General features: G+C 35.5%; 1 protein-coding gene across 7 annotated transcripts in view; it reads right to left on the bottom strand.

Annotated features, from left to right (window-relative positions):
• RAD51B (RAD51 paralog B) overlaps positions 1–23,816 on the bottom strand; it is a 556,279-nt gene that overhangs the window by 377,241 nt on the left and 155,222 nt on the right. The window contains exon 8 of one of the 7 annotated variants that reach the window (XM_036238437.1): positions 6,546–6,683. The exons of the other annotated variants lie outside the window; for them this stretch is intronic. Within the exon in view, the coding sequence (XP_036094330.1) occupies positions 6,549–6,683 (135 nt within the window). The 3' untranslated portion in view covers positions 6,546–6,548. The remainder of the gene's footprint in view (positions 1–6,545; positions 6,684–23,816) is intronic. 7 annotated transcript variants of the gene reach the window in all.

Raw genomic sequence — 23,816 nt, 5'->3', positions numbered from 1 at the left:
ATTAAAGAATTGAGAAAAGAGTGACAGAGACAGGGATATTTTGGAATTATATTCAGAGTCTATGGCTCTTCTTTTGTGTGGGCCAAGTTTCTTTTAAAAGTTCTCACTGGGTACTGTCATAGAATAGAAAGGACTAAGGAGATGCAACCATTAAATACAGTGTGGGATCCTGGATTGTATCCTGACGCAGAAAATATATATTAGTGGGGAAAACCGGAGAAACTTAAATAATGTCTGTAGATTAGCAAATAGTATTATATTGATGTTAATTTCCTGATTTTGGTAAATGTACTATGCTTAAGTTAGATGTTAAAATTAGGGGAAATTGGGTGAAGGCAACATGGGAACTCTACTATTTTTGTAACTTCTTTGGGAGTCTGAATTATTTCAAAATAAAAAGATAAAAATAAATATTCTCATTGATAACAAATCTTTATCATATAAGTATAGAACTGGTTTCGAAAACAAAAAAAGAAAAGAAAAATTAATGCAGAACGAAGGCTGGAGAAAAGGTCAATAATCTACCTGGGTAATGAATTTCTTCGAAAGAGATGTTGATTAAAAAAACACAGTGCGACTTTCAGTAAATGAGACTGTTTTCTTTTACTATTATCGATAAATGGCTTCTAAAGAACAAGTTCAAAAGGACAAGTTCTAAACCATTTTTTGCAGTGACAGCATCACTGGATTAGTGTAAAGATAGCTATGATGAAGAACAGCACTCATTTGAATAGTGTACCTTATGGTATACTTATTTTTAAAAATCACTATCACCTTACAGTCACACCTCAGCATGTTAGAGCAGTTTCTGTACACTCAGTGAGTAAACAAAAAGTTAATTGAATGCAATAATTTATCATGTTTCCTGCTTTCTAATGCAAGAGTCTGAGTGATTTTTTTAATCTCTTCTGTTACAGAAGATTTTTCTCATTTTATCTTTTTGAGGTTATGAGCAAATTTATTACTCTTTAACATAAACTTGCTATTCTGTGAAGAGAAAAGAAAACTACAAAGAAAAATAGTAACAAAGAGAGAGCTGCCTACAGTCAGTGTGTGGTCAACAAGGTTTGTCTCCTAGTGTATTCTGTTTAGGTCAATAATAAGCATCCACTGGACATATTCACTAATCTGGAACTTATTCATCAATTATTAAGCTCAGACATCCACTCACTGGAATTTGTGTTGGAAGGCCTTTGAGCCATATAACCAAAAAGTAAAAGAAAATATAATAAAATTATATAAATGTTTATGAACAATTACCCAAATAGGCACTATACCCAAGTCTACAAAAAAACAGAAGCATTTTATTTCTTTATTTCCTTACTGAAGCGACATGGCACATGTTATAGGTCCAAGCCTTAGAATCAATGTCTTAATTTCTCTTCCTTTTTGCCACTTAATTTGGCTATTTTTTTTTTTTTTTTGCCTGTCTTGCTTATAAAACAGATGTAATAACATTGTTACCTTCCAGGGGTTATGTAAATTAATGAATATGGCTGTAAAACATTTTGCACACATGAAGTGTTGCATAAATACCTACTAATTCCTTGACTGTGCTCATTATGTTGCCCACTTTGAACCTTAATATTCGCTTATAACTCTCCACTTCAGATTTCCCCAAGGAAGAAATTCCAACTTTACTTGCTGTGGCTTTACAGACATTTCTTTATATATGCATGGTCCAATTCAACAGGACACAGAACCAGGAACAAACACAACTAACCAAAAACCAAGCAGTAGCACAGATGCTCTAAGCCTGTGAATGTATAAAATGCACCATAGTAATAGTTAAGCACATTCACTCAGCATTTCCAGTTAGAAACTGTAACAGCAATGTAATAACAGAGTTAGACAGTAAAAATTAAAAGTTCACGATATAATCTCATGACTCTCAATTTCTCTGCTTAAACAGACGACCAATTTTCTCACTATTCGAAGGGTGGAATCCTATGAAGGCTAAAAGAAATCTTATATATGGACAAGATTTGAATAATCCAGCCTCTGTTGCTCTAGTTTTATAGATTTTCTCAAGGAATCACTTCAAATCACTGCTACCCGTGCTCTACTTAGCCAGTCTGAAACAATCACCCACTTGAAAACAGTCTCTTATACTAAAATCACTGATGATTAAATAAGACAGTACATGAAATATTCTGCACATATCTGTATATTGTAAGCACTCAATAAATAGTACTTACTAAAATGATATGTAAATAATAATAACTGGCGAATCAGTTGGTGTCTTATTAAAAGGATATTGTGGTAGACTTAGGGAAATACCAGTATTTCTACTTATACATTAATCCTATGACAATGAAATACGAGTTAATATTTAGCTCAGATTTTGATAATAAGAAACACATATAACAGTAACAAGATTAAGAAAACACTCTTAATGTGACAACTTTAACATACTGATATATTATAAAATATATCTGTACAAATTTAAAGACAAAATGTTGTATGATGACAAAAGCTTCAACTGAAAGAGTAACTATTACACTAAGATAGCAGATAAAAAAAATAACTTCCCATTCAATTGTTTTATACTCAGATTGTATAACTGAAGGATTAATATTATGGCAGGCCAGTATGCAATCTGCATAAATGGGTCAGTACAAAACAAATGGCTTTCCAATATTGTAACTTGGAACAACTTCTATTATATAACAGAAAACAGTCCAACTCCACCTTAATAGATTCAAATATAAAACAAAAAAATATGATTTTGTGCAAAGTATGTTGTTCAGTGATGCTGACGCCTTTATTATCTCAGGATTAGACAGCTGTCGCTAACGACAACCACAAATATTTAGGATAAATAGTAAAACAAGCTGGGTCCCCAACTCCTAGGGATCAGAGAGTACACACAGGAGAAAAACTATATATGTACTGAATGTGGGAAAACCTTCAGCAAAAGACTAAGACTTTCAGAGCAGAAAATTGTTACTGGAGAGAAATGCTTTGTAATGCATGTTAGCAGGCCTTCAGACAGAAGTCAGAGGTGATTACTCATCAGAATATTCATACTGCAGAAAAGCCTCATAGATATAGTATCTGTGGGAAATCTTTTGCTAGGAAATCACATCTTCAGCTGCATCATTTAATTCATACAGGAGAAAAACCTAGATATGAACTAATTGTGGAGAGGCCTTCACTAGCAGGTCAAATGCAAAGAAATCTCAGAATGCTCCTATCGATGCAGCGACTGTGCTAAGGGGCTTCATCCAGTTACCCTGACAGCCAGATATCAGTTCTAGTATGCATCAGAGCATTTACATATGACAGAAAAGCTGTTTTTTTCCAAGGTAATAAATCCTTCTCGCAGGAATCAGATCTAATTGTAAAGTAGAGACTCCATGCTGCAGGAATCCATATGAATGTGCTACATGTGAAAAAGGCTTCAACAAAAAGTAGTTCATACTGTATGAGTGAGAACTATTTCCCAAGGGAAGTTCTAGCAATGCCCAGCTAAAGGAACCTTACCTTACTGGCACCAGTCTCACTGAGTGTCCCGCCTTTCTGTTGACAGTTTAATGGATTAGGAAGAACCTTTCTGTAAAATATTAGAAATCTGTATTTCTTTAAGTATTATCGAGGATATTGTTGGCAAACTGTAGTTCTTCATCTATGAACTACCTGTTTAAAACTCATACCTACTTTTCTTATAGGTTTTCTTTAACTGATTTGCGCAATTCTTAATATATTATGGATATTAGCTACCCATTTGTTATGTATTGCAAAAATTATATTCCACTTTTCATTATACTATCATTCACAATAGAGGCAATATTGATTAACCTAAGTTACAAATAATAGTTTTTCGAGTTTGGAGTTTCCTCAAAAAATTAAAAATAAAACTACCTATGTCCCAGCAATTCCACTTCTGAGTATTTAGCCAAAGAAAACCAAAACACTAAATGGAAAAGATATACACATCCCTAGGTTCACTATTTACAATAGCCAAGTTATGGAAGCAACGTAAGTGCCCATCAGTAGATGACTGGATAAAGACGCGGTATATGTAGTCAATAAAAAATTACTCAGCCATAAAAAATGAAATCTTACCATTTTCAATGACATGGATGGGTCTTGGGGATATTATGCTAAGTGAAATAAGTCAGAGAAAAATAAATACCATGTGATTTCACTTATAGGTGGAATCTAAAGAACAAAATAAACAAATAAACAAAATGAAAGCAAACTCATAGATACAGAGAACAAACTGGTGATTGCCAGAATGAAGGGGAATTGGGGTGCTGGGTGGAAGAGGTGAAGGGATTAAAACACACAAATTGCAGTTACAAAAGTCACGGGAATGTGAAGTACAGCATAGGGAATATAGTCAATAATACTGTCATAACTATGTGTAGTGCCAGGTGGGTACGAGACCAATCGAGCGGATCACTTCATAAATTATATAAATGTCTAACCACTATGCCGTACACCTGAAACTAATAAAATAATATTGAACATCAACTCTAATTGAAAATAAAATTTTTTTAAAATAACAGTTTTCCGCCAAGAGAGCTAAAAGTAATACAAATTCTAGTGAGAATTAATAAAATCAGTAAACTGACTGAATATATTTTAAACATAAGTGTGCTATTTTATCCAATAGGAACTATAAAATATTTTCAGACAAAAATTATAACAAACATCACCCCAATAAACTTAATGAAATTTTCAATGTAATAAAAAATTAGATATCATAGGTCAAAATCTTATGAGAGTTCAGAGAACTTTAAGACAGCCAACCTTAAGAGCATATCTGTAATTTAGGGAAAACTATTGCCTATTTATATAAAGTAAATACTTCCTATGCAGCGAGTTGATTGAATTTGTAAAGAAGAAAATGACGATGACATGTCCACTAAACATGCACTGTATTCTCAATACCATTTTACTGAAGTCTCACTTCCTGGGTGTTACTTACACTGGCTTCAAAGCCATCGGGCAGGTTCTGCCTTGGATAACCAAGGAAGACCATCTTCAGGAGTTAGGGAGCCTGGAGAGCCACCACCACTTGTGCCTCTGAATACAGCGCAACAGAACAGCTGGGACACAGCTGCCGCCCAGCTGTCAGCTTTGATTTCCTATGGCTGCACTAAAAACAATCAACCCAGCTTGATCACATGATAATTAAATCCAAATTACTATGGCTAAGACTCACAACATTAAAAACTTTAATTTGCCAAGAATTCAGAAAGACTATCTGCATGAAGAATCATGTTTGTGGCCGTGTCAGGATGTATCCCTACGCACATTTTGTCATCTCATTTGAGATGAGGCAGACAAAAGGGCTGATTATATTTTGTGAAGAGAAAAAACATATTGCCCAAATGAAGAGAAATATATTATTAAGGCCTATTTTTGGCGTAACTGCCAATAAGAGCAGGTAACCCTCATATCAACACCCAGAAAAATATTTTCCTCACCACAACGCACCAAACCATAAGCTCTCAAGAGCAGAGAACACAGTTTACCAATTTTTCTGACATCAGTCCTACTGCAGGTACTCAATAAATGTTTTCTGAATGAATAAGAAAAGAAAGGAAGTTACACAATTGTTAAATCTCCTCCAACTAAGTGACAATGGGACAAATCCGACGATTTAACTTTTTATGTGATGCAGAGCAAATAAGTAGATTTTTCCTAATTTCCACAGGCTCTGTTCCTTCTAGCCTCAGAATGAGTGCTCAAGAACTTCCTGATTATAAAGAGAAATACTTTTGGTACCTACTTTGGAGCCTAACTGGAAGGAAAAGGAAGAAAGGAAGAAAGCAGAGGAGTTAACCACAAGAATTTACAGAATTGAGAAGTATTTTCATCAACAAAACCACTTGTAAATTTAAACCTTATTTTCAATAATGACTTCTGCTCCATACGCGTCCTTTTAAAGTTGGAGAACCTTGCAGGTGCCTCTGACCTGGTGATTGCCCCATTTACGTTGTGGAGTGTAGGAGCTATAAAGTGATCACTGGAAGGTCATTAGCTCATTCACGTACAACAGGTCCTCAAATAACACCTTTAGTTCAACATCTCCTGAAGACCTGGGTTCAGGTACTCTAAGAGCAGCAATCCAATATACACTGTGATGAGGTAGGTAGATGAGGAGGGAGGGCTGTAGATGGTCATACTTGAATCATGTCATTCCTTAATCTCCGCCATGGGAGAGGCCAAAGACTTGTATTTTGAATCAGAAAAACAAAGAAGGCACTGAAGGGATAGCAAGCAAAATCTCCAAGAAAGGCAGCCGAGATTGGGCCTCAATGAATTATGGAAGACCATTGTTAAATGGGGTCGATAATGTAAATATTCAATGTAAGCAGAGGCTCCAGAGACTAAAGCTGTAAGAATGCAACATTATACTAGCATTCCTAACTTTGAATGCTAATGGAATTTCCCATATAAAGTTATGCTGTGGATAGGTTGTGCTTCAATAGTAAAACCCCAAAGAACTTAAAAAACAATCCTTTAAAGGCAGTTCCATGTGTAACACTGTATCTGCTGCAGGAAGGTAAGGCAGAGATCCTACTACATACCAGCTACCACCTAGCAGGAGATGGCAGAGTGAAGCTTTGCAGAGGCCAGCAGGGTTTTAGGAACGTGTGCTCAAACACCGCGCAGGGAGGTCTTGGGGAGCAGGGAGGAGCATCACACAGGTAACATAACTGGACTGCCTGGAAAGTACAAAGTACAATCACAAATCGAAAGCTTACTGACATTGTAATGCTTATCCCTGCAGGTGACCATCTGCTTTGAGTGTGAATGTGAATGAGAGGTAATTGCTCCTTCTTACTGGCAGCCATTTCAGGAGAAGCTGGTGGCTCCTCTGGCAACCTTTTGTATTTTGGCAGGAACGAAGAGGTGCTGGGTAAAGGAAGTGATTTGGTGAACATTACTGGATCTGCAGTTTAACGAAAACCAAAGCACTTAGCATGGCACTGTGGCGGGGCCGTGCTACGTTTACTTCTCAGAAAAGAAAAAACTGCTGAACATTTGATATGTGAAAAGAAGCCTTGAAAGCAGACACCTACTCACCAAGAGCAAATAATAATTTTAAGATGGATGAACTGAAGAGACATGCAACAGCACAACCACATGAGAGCTTTTGTGTATGTAAATTTGCTTGCTTTTTACGCCACTTATATCTTGTTTCTGAAAACTTATTCCTAGCTTCTATTCTCCTCTAATAGACCCAATCAGTTTCTGACAGCTCTTTCCCAAACAGCTGTCTTTCATTTAATTTCATTTAGTGTGCAAACCGTTTCAAGTTGCATGCACAAGCATACTGTGAAGAATTCATTTTCTCTAGTTTCCTGGCTACGATAAAAGAATTTAATAATAAAAAAAAAGTTGAACTTTGACCTGAAATGTTGCTGTCCTGCTGAAATGGTGAATTATACAAGTGGAAGTGATCCAAAGGTTATTTGGTCCACCCCCTACCATGCAAAAAGAGCCTAAACGGATCCTTTCATGTAATTATCTTACTGGTCCTTTTAAGATCTTGTGAATAAAATTCTACATTCTCACTAAATAAATTTGGTCCAGACTTTGATAATTTCTAAGAATGAACTTCTCTAGGGATAAATGCGGGTGGGGTGGGGAGGATATAGGACTCACAAACTGGAACAAGTCAGAAGAGAATTAAAAAAACAAGTGTGATCCTAGAATGCATATGTAAGAGAATACAAGAGACAGTTTTTATAAAGGAAGCGGAATTCTGGAAGGAGAGAGATACACACTGTAGTTCAGAGCATGGGCTTTAGAGTTTAAAAGCCATAGATTCTAATTCTATCAATGCGATTACAAGATACAATTCTCTTATCTCCAAAATGGGTATTAACATTTATTGAGCTCTTATTATATTTCAGGCACTATTTTTAAGTGTTTGACATGTATTAACTTTTAGAGAAATTCTTAGAGTTGTATAGATTAAATAAAACAATGTATTTAAATTGCTTAGCATAATTCTTATGCTCAATAAGTGGTAATAATTATTATTCCTATTTTTGCTCATGAAAACCTAAATTGACCATCAATAAGGCTTTGGCACCCAAAGACCGAAAAAAAGAAACTAAAAAAAATCATGCCACTTTGTTCCCTCCCTACTTCCCTTCCACCCAATGTTGGAAACAAAGAAAGGAAATTTTGTCCTTTCACCTAAGTAATGACGGTAAGATGAGGGGATTATGGAATAGTGTGAATATCTTCCAAATTCTTTCAGCACAGTTAAGAATTTCCTCATCCTTCACTTCTTTTCACCCCCTCACATTCATTGTACCATTTTCCGAGTTTCTAACCCACCAGGGGATCTCGAATGCCACAGGGTGCCTCAAAGAACAGGGAAGAAGAAGGTGGATGATATCTCAAGATTCCATGTAATTCCAAGATGGTGTAATAATTAGAATGTGTTTCTAGCATGAAACCATTTTTAGAAATTCAGGTGAACAAATAGCCATTATTTAAGGTACCCACTCCCGCCACCTTTAAAAGTTGAATAATTGATTCCAATTTAAGTAAGATGGATGGATCACCTATTAATCTAGGTTCAAAACTGCTTTGAAGAATAGAAAATCCATATTTTTTTTTAATATGCCAACTGCCCATAGAGCTGCTGAAAGCAACAACTAAAAGGTTATTCAGGAATTATGAAGGTAAATTTGGAGGTTATCACTTGAATCGGGCAGAAAGACGACAAGGCAGAGAGAAAAGCTTGCTATTGAGTAAGACCAATGCATAAAAGAGTTAATTAAAATTAACAATTCAAATGCAGATGAACACTAAAGCTGCTTTTCCAAATTATCTCGGTGTATGCCAGTGACTTGGCAGGTAATGGCTGGCTACAGGGATACTCAACATTCAAAATGACAAGAGGATAAAACATAATCTATTTTAAAAGAGAAGACCAAAAAATGAAATTGGTGATGCCAATGCCTTGTTATCAATTACTGCTGCCCACTCTTTACTGTCCAGAACATGCTGCCATCACTAGCAAGTATGCCTGGGCCAGACACCACATTCGGCACAATGGTTCCTTGCTGTCTACACTCCAAGCCCCAAATAACTGGTTTCATTATCCAATCACCCTAAATAAGAGGAAATATTGCCTAGCAACTCAGCAGAAGATCCCCAGACACATCCTGGAAAAAAGCATTGGGAACATCAGTGGAAAAGAACTGTCCCCTAGCAAAGTTTTTATCTTCTCTTCCAACCAAGCTCCTATTTCTCTCAGAAAGCTTTGCTTCCTATTATATACTGCTTTGGGTAGGACATTCACACTTCTCACTAGCACCTTGCCAGGACATTCAAGAAATAAACCTACTTCAATTCTGTGTTTATAAAATACAGAGACATGAACGAATTCGTAACATAAGCTGGGCTCACAGCCACATTATAAAAGTCATAATTAACCTCCCTGCATTTTATCAAGCCATGAATCATTTTACACTGACCTCTCCCCGCTGCCACCAAGACTCTTGTGCTCTGGCCAAGGAGCATTTCAAGTCTGTGACCATCAAGTACCATGAATAACAGAGAATGCAAGAAAATCAATTTCTAAATCAAATTCATACTTTTAAAAATAAACATTTTTCCAAGTGATGTAATTACAACAAAACACCACTCTTGGTTTGAAAATTAATATAACATAGTTTTTTTTTTTAATGCATCAAGAAGGAAGTATAAACAAAATGACATATTGTTCTGTATTAGTTTTTGCCTGTATGTTGTAAGGCTAGTTGATGTAAAGTAAGTGAATAGATGTTTAAAAAAAGAAAATTAAAGGTCCTCATGGATAAGGATAACAGTTAAGATTCCACTGCGCACAAATTCAAATAACTCAAACACAAATAGATAATTTATTTGAATCCAACCCTCAAAACCAAATAGGTTTTTAAAAATATATTTAACAGTTTTATTGAGAAATGATTCACATGCCATAAAATTCACTCTTTCAAAGTATACAATTCAGTGTTTTTCAGTATACTCACAGACTTTTGCAACCATCATCAATACCTAAGTCCAGATCATTTTCATTTCTCCACCAAGAAACTCATTAGTAGTTACTCCCTATATACTTCCCTCTACCTAGATCCTGGAAACTACTCATCTATTTTCTGTCTCTATGGAACTGCCTATTCTGGACATTTCATACAAATGGAATTATACAATATGTAGCTGTGTGCAACCAGTCTTTTTCATTTAACATAATGTTCACCCATGTTGCAGCAGGTATCAATACTTTATTCCTTTCCTTTGCCAAATACTATTCTACTGTATGGATATATCACCTCATTTGTTTATGCATTTATCAGTTGATACACATTGGGTTGTTCCCATTTTTTAGCTATTATGAATAAGGCTACTATGAATATTCATTTAGATATTTTTGTGTGGACATGGTTTCATTTCTCTTGAGCATCTATATCTAGATATGGAATTGGTGGATCAAATGGTAACTCCATGTTTAACTTTTGAGCTATGTCAAACTGTTTTCCAAAGTGGCTACGCCATTTTACCTTCCCACTAGCAATGTATGAGGGTTTCCACATTCCCGAACCTCACCAATGCTTGTTATTATCTGTCTTTTGTTGTTATAGTCATCCTAGTGGTGTAAAGTGATGTCTCATCATGGTTTTGACTTATATTTCACCAATCATGAATTCCGTTGAGCATCTTTTCATGTGCTTATGGATCACCTATAGATCTTTGGGAAAATGTCTATTCAAATATTTTATCTATTTTTAATTGGGTTATTTATCTTTTTATTATTGTATTCTGAGTTCTTTATGTTTTCTGGATACTAGAAACTTATCAGATATAAGATTTATAATTATTTTCTTCCATTCTATGAATTGTCTTTTCATTTTCTTGATGGTGTACTTTGAATCACAAGTTTTTAAATCTGATGAAGTTCAATTTATTTATTTTTATTTTGGTTGTTTGTGCTTTTGGTGTTCTAAGAAACCGGTGCCTAACCCAAGATCATGAAGATTTACACCTATGATTTCTTCTAAGTTTTCTGTCTGATCCATTTAGTATATAGTATGAAGTAGGAATTCAATTTAATTTTTTTTGCATGTGGCTATCTGGTTGTCCCAGTTACTATTTAATGAAAGACCTATCCTTTTCTTAGTAACTTTATCAAAACTCAAGTAACCATAAATAAAATTTTACTTCTAGACTGTCGATTCGAATCCATTGATCTATATTTCCATCCTTTACCAGCACGACACTATCTGTATTATTATAGCTTTGTAGTATGTTTTAAAAATGGAAAATATGAGCCCTCCAGCTCTTTTTTTTTTTTTTAAGACTGTTTTGGCTGTTCTGGGTTTCATTGAATTTTAGGATCAGTTTGGATTTTGATAGAGATTGTGTTGAATCTATATTAATTTAGGGCATATTTCCATTTTAACAATATTGAGTCTTCTGATCCATGAACACAAGATATCTTTCCATTTATTCAGGCTTATTTAATTTCTTTCAACAATGTCTTATTTTCAGTGTACAAACCTTCCAAAATTTTTGGTTAAATTTATTCCTAAGTATTGTATTCTTTTTGATGCTCAACATATTAGGTTTTAACATCTCTTCTAGCTTTTATGAAACTTCAAGGTTAAAAGGAATAATTATATCCATAGTCAAGTATATTCAGACCAATCCTGGATGTTTATAAATACTTTTAATGAAGAGGGAAATAGTACTGATTATCAAGAAGTAGTAGAATGCAGACTAGAATCAAATAAGGCAGGTTTAAACTAAAACCTGGTCACTTAGAGGCTACAGAATGCTGGAAAATGTTTTCCTTCTCTAGCCTCAGCTCTTTAATTTATAAAATTAAGACAATATCTACCTCATATTTTATGTAGATTAGAAATACTACAGGAAACAAAAGCTTCTTAAGGGTTTTGTTATTCACTATATCTTTAGACTATAGGTCAATATCTCAGCATAGAAAACACTCAATAAATACATGCTACATAAATTAACAAAAAAGCGTCTAATATAGCACTACCAAAAATAAGGGCTTAATAAATGTCCAACAATAGTTATCATCATTATCATGAGATTACCAACATTAGAATAAATAACCTAATGCTCCAAAGAAGTAATAAGTAAACCAAATAATAGTGGTACCATAACCTGAATGAAGTGGAAGTACAAATAAACTCAGCCAGAGGTAATGCAAATCTAACGAGAACTAAGGAAGATTTCGCCAATTCCAACGTGGCAGGCAGTTCATCGCTAACTTTTACTTACTTGCTATTGCTGAATATGGGGAAATCTAAAAAACATTGTACCATATAGGGGGAAATGTTTAAGTTTTGATAGAACTGGAATAAAAAAAAAAAACCTACTATGTCTACATTATACTGATTATAATATTAATGCATTAATAGTGCTAAGAAGGAACTCTAATTTTTTAAAAATAGAATAGAATGTTCCTGAGGTTCTCATTTTCTGTAAAGATCTTTTTTTTTCCCCTCCAAAAAGAAAAAGAGGTAGAAAAGACTGAAAGAAAAATAACTCCACAAATATACCAGGCTAGAAACATCTAGTTTCTGGGTTCTCAGTTTCGCAAAACTTCATAGAAGCATCTGTAAACAAAGAGAGGAAAAAAGACAAAAACTAATGCTGAAACCAAAATTCGAGTCCAGCTGCCATATAAAGCCTCTAAAAGTGCCTTCTGATATTTCAACAGTCTGCTTTTTCATTTCCTGCAGTTTTATCTTTTAAAAAGATTAGGAGAGAGCTACTGTTTTGCATTTAAGACTGGCAATAAGACACTGAGACACTCTAAACTTGGCACTCGTCATTACTAATTAATTTGAAAACCAACATTTTTCTACCTCTATGTTATTCCCATAGCTGCAAATCAAAGAAAGATGTTTCTAGAAACTGTCACAAAAAGAATAAAGAAATAACAAGATCTTCAGAGAACCAGATAAATAGAAGCTAAGTAATCTTCTCATTAACATTGCTAAACTTTGCTTCTATGCTCTTAAAGCTACTTGCTTCATCAAATAAAAATAGCTGCTCTCGCTGGTAGACAAGATTTAAAAGACCTTTATTAATTGTAATAAAAGCAAAAATCTACTTATAATTTCAAATAATACTTTGGGTTAAATAAAATATTTAAAGTCTGAAATTAATTCCAAATATTTTTATACTGGTATGCATTCCAAAACGATATGAGTCTTCTTTTTATCCCTTTAAAAATAATAAAGCCAATTAATTTTTTTTAAATTTTAAACAATGCATAGACTTAGTACAAAAAAAAATTAGCTAACAAAAGTATAAAATGCACGTAAAACTCTCCCTCTCTTACCCACAGACACATAGCCCTACTCCTCAAAAGAAACCACTGTTAACTGTTTATTAATGACGTGAAATTTTCAGTGCATTGGTAAGTATATAACCAAATACACATATGCAAAAAAAAATTCAGTTCTACTATTGACAAATATAAATCGTTTCCTTTATTTCAAAATAAAATTATGCATATATCTAAATTTTTAAATTATCAGTGTATGACTATAATACAGTAATTAGAGAACCTGGAAACTCGAATAAACTGGAGAACACTTAGCAATCTCCTTGTTTTATAACTCAGGAAAACTGAAACTCAGCTAACTTGTCTAAAATTATTTAACTATCAAAGCTATCCTAACTCTTACCACTCCGTATTTTGTTCCTTGTATGATTTTAAAGACATTACTATCTAATAGACCTTAGAACATCTTTCTTGAATGGGAAAAAAAAAATTCCTAAAGTTTAGAGTTTAAATTGAAGAATCTACAAACTTTTGAAGTCTCTCACTGTTTCACGCCTCTCAATCCATGGAGCAATGTGTATGTGCGTGGGGTGTGGGGGGTGTTCATTTAGTTTCATCCCAAACAACAGTTCTGCCTCCTAGGCAGACTCAACGGCCCTATTCACATCTGTAGTCTTAAGTAAACAAGTAAAAATAAAGTGTAAACCCTATGAATTTAGCTAACTCCTCTGCAAGCACAGTAAAATGATGAATTTGATTTTCTCAGTTGAGCTCCTAAGAATTCAGAGAGCTAACAAGCCCCAACCTGCACCTAGAGTAATAAAAATGTATAACGATATCTCATTAAGAAGCTCACCTGAGAAAGTTCTCAGTTTCATCAGAAGCAAAATGAAATCTATCATGGATTCGTTATAACCTACTTACAAGAATCATGTGGGCCAATTTTCACCCAATTGGTATGTGAGCAGAGACAAGATGTCAACAGAGTCTAGAGATAACCCTGTTCCAGAGCCACCCTGTTCATAGCAAAACTCTGCAGTGATGAAAAGTACTTTACCAAATGACTTCTAATAGAATAAACAATGGAGTGCGTAGATTAGATAACTGAGTTTTAGGACACAGAATTGTTTTGGTCACACCATGTGACCCTCGGCCTATCTTCTAAGTGTTCTGTTTCTCAGTTTACCTGCTTTTTAAATTGATCACAAAAGATTTTATTGGTTTGGGGTGGAGGATGGATTTCAGAGACTGAGGACAAAGACCTTGCTCAAATAACCAAAAAATGCATTGTACGTTTTGAGTTCTTTTAATTAAAAACAACAACAAAACTAGAAATAGTCGTTTAGCTCCCCTGCTATCCCCCCCCCCCCAGCACACACACATCTTTGCAAGGTTCTATAGAAGCCAGACTCTCTATTATCTATTACGATCCTTTGCTGATTCTTTAAACCTTTCAAAGACAGAAACTGCCCCTTCAGCCTAACCTGGCACTAAATACTAAAACTTCTGTAGATTGTTAGCAGTAAAAATGCCAAAGAAAAATCTCCATGTATGTTGGTACCTTGAGTTTCTGGGATTTGTCTCTAACATAAACAGTACTATTGTCACATTGAAGGTTACCTCAGTCCTCTGAAAATTGTTGAGCTCTATTCCTAAAAGAGAGCCAGAAGGAGGATGGGTCAGGCAACCCATAGCTAATACTGACAACTTGTACTGACAACGAATACGACAAGTGCCAGGTATCACTTCTAATAGGGACCGAAATATTCTGAAACTGCACAATTCCTATATTTTTATAGGAGTAATTAAACTATATTTTTTTTAATCCATAAAGCATCTTTTTTTTTTGAGGAGTCTTTTGATAGTCTTTTTTTAATTAATTTTTTAAAAAATTTGGTTGCTCTTTGTCTTAAGTAGTCTGTCAGAAGTAGTCAATAATATATTTTCTTCTTCTTTTTCCTCTCTGGGAAAGGACTTTTCCTTATTCAGGATATCCTCCAATTAAATCTAGAAAAGCTTCCTTTCCTCGATTTATACTAACATATTAAATTATCTTTGAACACTGGGGAAAAGAGAATGAGAAATTACTGTAACATTGTAACGATAGTCACAGCAACCCACACTATATTCACAGGAGTAATAGTTTGAATCTCAGTTATTGACACCTAATAATCTAATACCTTTGGTGTTGTTCTTCACCTCCTGGTGGCCTAACTTTGGGCTACTTCATTTAATTTTTTAAATCATCATATTCTCCCCAATGGGAAGAAAAACACAACAAATTGAAACTCAATGTGATAATTTATTCCCTAGTTGCTCTCATAAAAGGTTTAATGGAAAACGACTGAAACTAGTATGGTGACTCATATGAAGTTTTAAATTATATAAGGAATTATTTTTCTAATTATTCTTTATAAGTCAATAAAATACACTGCTATAGTTCTGTCCATTATATGTAATTTTGAACCCTAAGTAACTAAAAAGATATTGATTGTAGGGGGGGCAGTGGCATACTAGGGTCAAGATCTGGGTGAGGTTCTTGCATTTATCTATTTGCTGGCTGAATGTCCCTAAGCCAACCACTTAACCTCTCTGGGCCTCAGTTTACTCTTTGCAAAGTAACTGGGGTAGGCTACATTATGACTAAAGCTCTATAAATCTATGAAAATAATGAATTATCCAGTTTTAGCCAATTAAGTAGTAGTAGCCCCTCTGAAGTAGGTCAAGCTCAAATACAAGTTATTCATAAAAATTTTTAAAAAAATAAGCGAGGCACAAAAAGCAGGATGAGAGACCAGGGTCCATACCCAGTAAAGAGAGGAGCTAAGTACAACCTGACCTCAAAGTCATACTGAAAGGCCATAAACTTTTCCTAAAGAAATTACAGACTTTCAAAATTAAATGTCTGTTGAACAGGCTAGAGTTTTTACCCATTTCATAGGCAAATGAACATTCAATGTGATTTATAAAATAGTTTTAAAAACCATTTTTTTCTAATGAAGAAATCTGCATTTGATCATTGCCTTCTACAGTTGAGAGTGTTGGAAATATACTTTTCTCTCCTTCCTTCCCTATCAAACTCACGCATGTTTGCAAAGGCCGGCTGTAACCCAAGCATGGACGAGGTCATGAGACAAGAGTCTGATCAGAAAGAACATGAATAAGAGCGGCCCCCACCCTTTGAAATTTTAACTCCTGTCCAGGCACTCCCTCTCACCCCATACTCTTCTCATAAAATGTGGTATTTATTTATCTTTGATTCTCCTAAAAGGTACCTGGAGAAGCCTGTCGAGTGAGCTGCCACCTTCAAGATTTAATCAGTTTTCCTCAGTTGTTGGGCACCTATAAACACAGAAACCAAAAGCCTTTCGTTTGATTGGGCTTTCTCAATGGGAGAGCTGGCAAAGCCTCATACGAATATCATCTAAGTGGAACAATAACAATATTAAGTTCTCTCCTATCACAATGGCCCTATTGTGATTTGGTTGGGTTGTCACTCCACCTGTCAGCTGCCACCAGAGGACAATAAATTTGCAAATTTACAGTTTTCTTAGGAATGTTCTTTCTTTTTTTCTGTTTGGACTCTACATTTCTGTAGCTCCTATCCTTCAAGGGCATGCAAGTTTATTCAAACATAGAGGGCATGCAGGTTTATTTAAACATAGATTTTTACAACTTAAGTGGAAGGGTACCTCTCTAGCAAATGGGAAACTGCCAAAGAGCAGACTTAACTTATGCAATAAACAGGTGACAGAACAAGGAATAGCATCCAAAATTATGATTTTTTTGTCTTACTGACACAAAAGGAACTAAGTTTTATTCTGAATTGTGGGCTGGATTGGGGGACTGGAAAAAGGAAATGGTAGAATCTATATCTAGTTACAGTAAGGGAACTTTTTATATGCCCACAATTCAGGTCAACTCAAAGACACTTTCTCACATCCCTGAACACCATGAGTAAATATGGACAGATCTGTCTCCTGAATTGTATCCTACTGTCTTAGGAGCCTCTAAAAAATAAAAATCTATGGGTTCTCCTTGAGGAGAAAAGAGTAGAAAGTGATAAGCAGTTAGGGAGAAAAGAGACTTTCCCAATGTGGGAGTTTTCAATTTCAGAAAATCAAGCAATTAAAGAAAGGTATGATATATAATATTGATAAAGAACAGCCTGCACAGTTAAACAATAAACAATGCTGATGTTCAACAGCTCATTGCTGTCTCCAGGGCCTCCAGAACAGGGTCTGGTACATAACAGGTGCTCAAGAATGTCATTCTCTCTTCTCAGAACACCCCTCCCCAATGCCATGTGACCACCATAGCACCTGACTCTTCTCTCACTTCATCCGGGTCTCTGCTCAAAGCTTTCTTCTTCCTGCATGCCTTGCTTGATAACATACTTTAAAATCTCCTTCTCCCACTTCATTTTCCTTTTAACACTCAACACTACCGGGCACTGTATATCCATTGCTTACTTTTTAATTGTCTGGGTAGGTACTATTTTTGTTCACTGCAATAACTCCAGCCTCTCAAACAATATCTGGCACACAGGAAATATTCAATAGTTACTGAACGAATAAATGATTAGATGGAGCTATAACCTACAGACTTATTCTATTCCATTATTCCATTTTCAGCTAGTCAGTTAATAAACAATTATTGTTACTCACTAAATATTGGACACTGTCTAGGAAGAAAGAACCTACGTTAATAAAAAGCCCCTGGATAAGGAGGTCATGATCACAGTTTACTATAGGACATGTAATGATGTTATGCATACAGGGATATGAAAGGAAGGAGAAAAGGCAGCTAAATCAGACTGGCAGACTCAGTCAAGTTGTCCCAGCTACAGTTGGGTTCTGCAGAACGAACAGCATGTGGGAGGAAATGGAATATGCAGCAACCTGATGAAACTGTAAGGTCAATAGAGCGAAATGGCAGGAGATAACACCAGAAGGATGCAGGGGACTTAGCATGAGGTACTTTGATACTAAATTAAACTTAATCCTGGAAGCTGAAAGGAGTCATGCTTTTAAGCAGAAGACTGATAGTATCTGATTTACATTTTAGGAACATCACTGATAACACTGGTAAGGACCTTAATTGAGACAGGAAGATAGGCTTTTACAGCAGTCCAAACAGAAACAATGACGATCCATCCCTGCATTCATTCATCCACTCATTCATTTCTTCATTTCTTCTATCAAGAATTCGGAGTGCTGATTTAGGCATCACTGTGTGCAAGGCACTTGTGATAGGTAATAGCAATAGGAATGAAAAAGGACCAGTTTTAAAGCTGTGAAGTAGGTAAAATATAAAGAACAGACTATAGACATCTAATATGACCGCCATGTGTATGATCTGGGTAACCAGGTGCAGAGTCATGCCATTCACCAAAATAGGAAATGGAAAGAGGAAGGCGAAGGGGGAAATAGTGGAGGTCATTTTAATTGGGGGTGGGGGGATTATATGTGAAGTTTCAGACAATCTGAAGTGTCAGTGGAACATCCAATTAGGGATGTCCATTAGGCAACAGACAGGGAATTCATTACCCTCATGAGATCAAATTGAAAAAAAGCATTCTATATAGAATAGACTCTCAAAAACTTCTATAAGTGCACTCCTTTGAGACTCCAAATTTCCTTTCTCTTATTCTCAGATGAAAACATAAATTAAATTTCTTCATGTTTTCATAAAAATTACTAAAAATGTGAACTTAGAGAAATACAAATAAAAAGACTATTTTTTCAGAAAAACTACTCTTTATGTTGATATTCAACAATAAAAAGCACCACTGAAATTCTACTCATCTGTTAATCAAGGGAGAAATCCCTAATTAATAATGGAAAATTAGTAGGAGATGAATGAAAGAAAACAAATAAGAAAAATGATCATGTACATTCCTAGCAGGAATGTGATTTAACTGTCAAGAAGCCTATAATTGAACATACACATGATATTTGTGTATGTACATGTCACCAGCAAAATGATTTGAGGCAGTTTATGAACATACATTCAACACAAACAAATAAATAAGAAACATGAGATCAAAGAGTAACATACATAGGAAAATAATGCTAGTAGTAAGATTAGCACACAAATGCACATCATTTATTACTCCATAGCTATCAGAGATGGTCTGCAAATTTAGCTCTAAACTTCCCAGTAATAAAGTAAAGAAGAAAATACAATGAAGTATAAAATTCATAATAGCCTCAAGATTTTTTTTAGAAAATAAATTAGTATTTCCTGACCCTGAGATCTGAAAGGAATTTCATCTCCAGATCCTCTCAAAGATGTACTAAGTGGCCTCCTCAAAAACTTGATCACAGGCAGTCGTGAATTTCATCTAGCTGTTCGCCATAACATCCATCAGTAAAGGCCAATGATTTAACAAACCTTCTGTAAGCAGGATTTTGAGCAACTGGACCAGAGTTCTAAATTCTAATCTCTAAAAAAAACAAAAAACAAAAACAAAAAACTGAACACAGATTTTCTATGGTGCAATTTTAAGGTGCCCATATCCTTTAGCAATAGTGGAGCAGAGGGTAAGGTTAAAGTCCTCTTTAAAAAATTAGGAAGCCTAATGAAGACATCACACTCTACACAAACAGGGATTGGTAGATAGCCTATAAGAAATATATTGTAGTCAGGAAGAAAAAATACCTTTAGAGTTACACTTGGCTTCAAATCTTGGCTTTGTTACTTATTGATGTATGACCCTAAAAAAATCAATTAACTTTTCTGAGTGTGTTTCCTTATCTACAGTACACAGGTTGTAATGAGGAATTAATGAGATAAAATAAAGGGCTGGTATAGTGTTGAAAACATCAACATAAAATAAATGAAGGGGTACAGGGCAGAGTACCAACAGTACATACACATTCAGGAAAGAGAAATTTGGCGCCCATATCTGTCGAAGAAAGACTTCTTTATACTGTAACATGAATGAATATGATGCCAAGTGTGTGTCCTTCTATTAATGGGAATATATCATATTCCTCGAGTGTTGCTGGATTGAAAATAAGCTGAGAACACAATTCTAGACCAAGATCTTTTTTGCTTCCTTCTGTTGTATATAATTAGTCAGTGTTTGATGTTTGTTATAAATAGGAAGAACCTATACATCAAATGATAAAGGCCAATAAAATAACTCATTCATCTATTTTCTAAGTAACCACCCACATATCACTTCTGTATGTCATCAAATTTAAGATGTAGCCAAAAGAACATTTATGATAAATGACTTAATTATAAACCTATACTTGCCAGGAAAAGAATTTTAATTTAACAAGCAACATAAAAAACAACCAGAGCCTGTTCTCAATAGCAACTACTCATTTTGTCTTACAACAGGTGTACACATGCACTTGCAAAGCAACATCTGCTTTCCTTCTTAGAGATATCCCCACCTAAGGAAAAAAAAGAGAAATTCCTGTTTCTCCCAAAAAAGTTTTAAAAGCCAAAGAAGCACAATCAGATATAGTTATTTAGGAGCATTTTTCTTCCTTTCAGTCATCTTACTTATGAACCAAAACACTTAAGATATTTTATTTTTATTTTCCTTCAATTAGCCTTTTTTGGCTGGTCACCCAACCTATATTCTGGTCATCACTCCTCAATTATATTTGCCCCATCCCGAGACCACTGGGTTAATCACACTTTTCAGTCTAGATCAGACTACGCGAGGCTCCTCCCTTGCTTTATTCCATTGTTTTATCCCCCCTTTCTCAACAATCCTCATTCTCTCCTACTCCTACGTAAGTGAAGACTTAATTGTCTGGCATCTGTCTTTGGGAATGCATTGTTTATTTGAAATATATAAAGTGTTGTTTTGTATATAGAGATGTTTTTAAATTTTCACAGGTGGTAATATACTATACATAGCCTTCTTTTGTTTTCCACTAAACCCCCTTGCCAAACTGTGTCCATGATGCAGTATGGCCCCTTAGTTGAGACCAAACTGTTACACTGTATTCCCAAGAATGACTGCGACCTCAAACAATACTGCTATATCCAAAGGTGACTTCTACATGAATTAAAGTTTAAATATAAGATGGCTAACAGAAAAATATCAGGATAACCTGGTAGCCTTGAATCCTAAATGCATAACTTTAAGGTTAAAAACAAAACAAAACACTAAATGCTCTCTATAAAGGCCCTAAATATCTCATATAGTCTGAATAATATTATCTAAATATAATAGCAATGTACTCTGAGATTGCCTTTAAGGAATTTAGAACAATTTATTAAAATTGCAAATCTGGCCTTTTTATTGCAGCTATGATGTGATAACAATCAAATGATAAGAAAGCTGAGTTCTCTAAGGTTATACCCCTCATTTAACAACAAAGGTTCCTATTTTTATTTGCCCATGCTGCCTTAAAATAAGCATACCAATCGGTTCCCAAGAATTATATAAGTGCTGGAACTTTACCAAGGTGCAATGCTCTGAGTACTCCAAGTGTTTTGAAGAAAGGTCTGATGGACACTGTTCGTGTTACTGTCACACTTTATCATGGAGCTCGCTCACTCGCATGCACGCTCACACTCTCTCACACATACACACACACACATGCACACACGCTCAGCTCTGGAGTTAAGAAAAGTTCTCTAGGTGTGTGGGTTTTAAATGAGATACAATTTGGTAACTTGGAAATTAGGAAAAACAACTTGAATTATAAATCTGTAACTCAGTGTTCTACAGCACTTCTAGTTTTCATGTATTTTCCCATACTTTACATATGAATCTGAAATTATAGCCCTTGGGGCATGAAAGCCCACAAGTATTGGCTGCCCATATCTCTCACAAGAAACTACTACCCGTCCTATGCTTTAAATACAAAAGGTCCTTGCCCAAAGCCTGCATTTTCACACACACATAAATATTTACCTGACACAGAAGCTACCAAAAGAACCACAACATTCAGAGGAGGGAGGGCCCGTACAAAACGTAGGAGAGGTTTTTGGCAAGGATGGCAATTTAAGAGGCTCAGGCAGATTGGGATGTATGGCTTTGTTCCATCAAAAGGTCGTCTGAAGCACAGTATTTTATTTTTATAGTAGGGTATTGAGTTCTGAGATCTCTGATACACCCCAGGGAAGCAGCAAAAGCTAGTCTCAGCACTGTGCCAGCCCCCTGCCAGGTCACTAATGAAGGTGGAGAACTGTGAGTGCACCCAAATAAAACACAGGAAAAGGCGAAAAAGGACTCTGAGCTGGGTCCACTCCTTTTATTTCAGAGGAGCAACCTTTTCTGTATTTAGAGACTAATGAGTCATGAACAGGAGGTGGGAACAAATCACACAGGACATTACTGGGAGGGACAACACAGGTCTGTCTTTGTGTTCAGTAGCCAGTTCAGTTTTCAGAGCATTTCCCAGCAAAGACCAAAAGAACCTGAACAAAGAAAATGAAGCAGTTAGATACTTGAAGCGTCTCCATTAATACTCCAGAGAATTGGGTGCTTCACTGTTAGAGTGATGGGGCGGGGGGAGGATATAGGTTGGGGGCCCGGGATATCAAATAAAGATGACTTTATCTGAAAAGTACATAAATTTTTTTCCAGAGTTGTTACTTTGAACTTTATCTTTTTTAAGGGATATGAACTCTAATTCCTCAGCAGACTTATAAAGGGAGAACAGAAATAAAATCTAAGAAGGTTTTCCATCCTCACCATTTAATTAAGAAGAGCCTTTACAATGTTCAGGGCTTTAAGGGCTTTCTCCCCCTCCCCAACCTCCTTCTTCAGTTACACCTTTAGAGCAACAGAGCCAGAGCAAAACAGATACGTGAGGCTTCTCTCAAGGAGGAAATGACGGCAGCACAATTACCTTGGATACCAATTCTCTCCCTTCTTCCTTCCATCTCTTCTCCCTTTTCATCCCCTTCTCCCTTTCTCCCCTCCATTTCTCTCTCTGTCTCTGTCTTTGTCTCTCTGCCTTTCTCTGCCTCCCGCCCCCCTCACTCACACACACACAAACACACACACACCGCAGCATTTCTGGTACACAAGAAGCTTTCCTGGCATGATTGATTGTAGCAAATGCTGCAACATGAGAAAGTTCCCAATAATCCGAAGAAAAGGAGGAAGAGGGGGAAAAAAGGGAGACGGGGTTATTAAACAAAGGAAAAGACAGGTTGAAGAGGCTGTCTGTATTTAAAAAATAATAATAATAAATAACATCTTCTGAGATACGCTATGGAAAATAACAGAAACTCAATAAAAATTTGATTTATTTCCCTATTCCTTAAAAATCTAGGATTGCTAGTTCTTTTCTCTTTAGTTTCTATGATAACATGTAGGCTAATGAAGGATGTTTTTAGTTGGTCCAGGATTACTTCTGTAATCTTCTGTTGCTACCAAACTTAGATAAAGGACATCACCATTAATCTCTTCCACGCTCATAGAGAAATAAGAGCCTCAATTTTGATTTGGAATTCTGACAATAAATTCAGAGTATGCTCGCTAAGGGCCCTGTAATACTAAATAATAAATTATTTTAAACAATTAAAAATAATATCAACTCCTATTTAT

The sequence above is a fragment of the Rousettus aegyptiacus genome, unplaced genomic scaffold (genome assembly GCF_014176215.1).
Source record: "Rousettus aegyptiacus isolate mRouAeg1 unplaced genomic scaffold, mRouAeg1.p scaffold_m13_p_3, whole genome shotgun sequence".
NCBI lineage: Eukaryota > Metazoa > Chordata > Mammalia > Chiroptera > Pteropodidae > Rousettus > Rousettus aegyptiacus.
The sequence above is the reverse complement of the archived record's forward strand: the minus strand, read 5'-3'. Positions and strand labels throughout refer to the sequence as shown.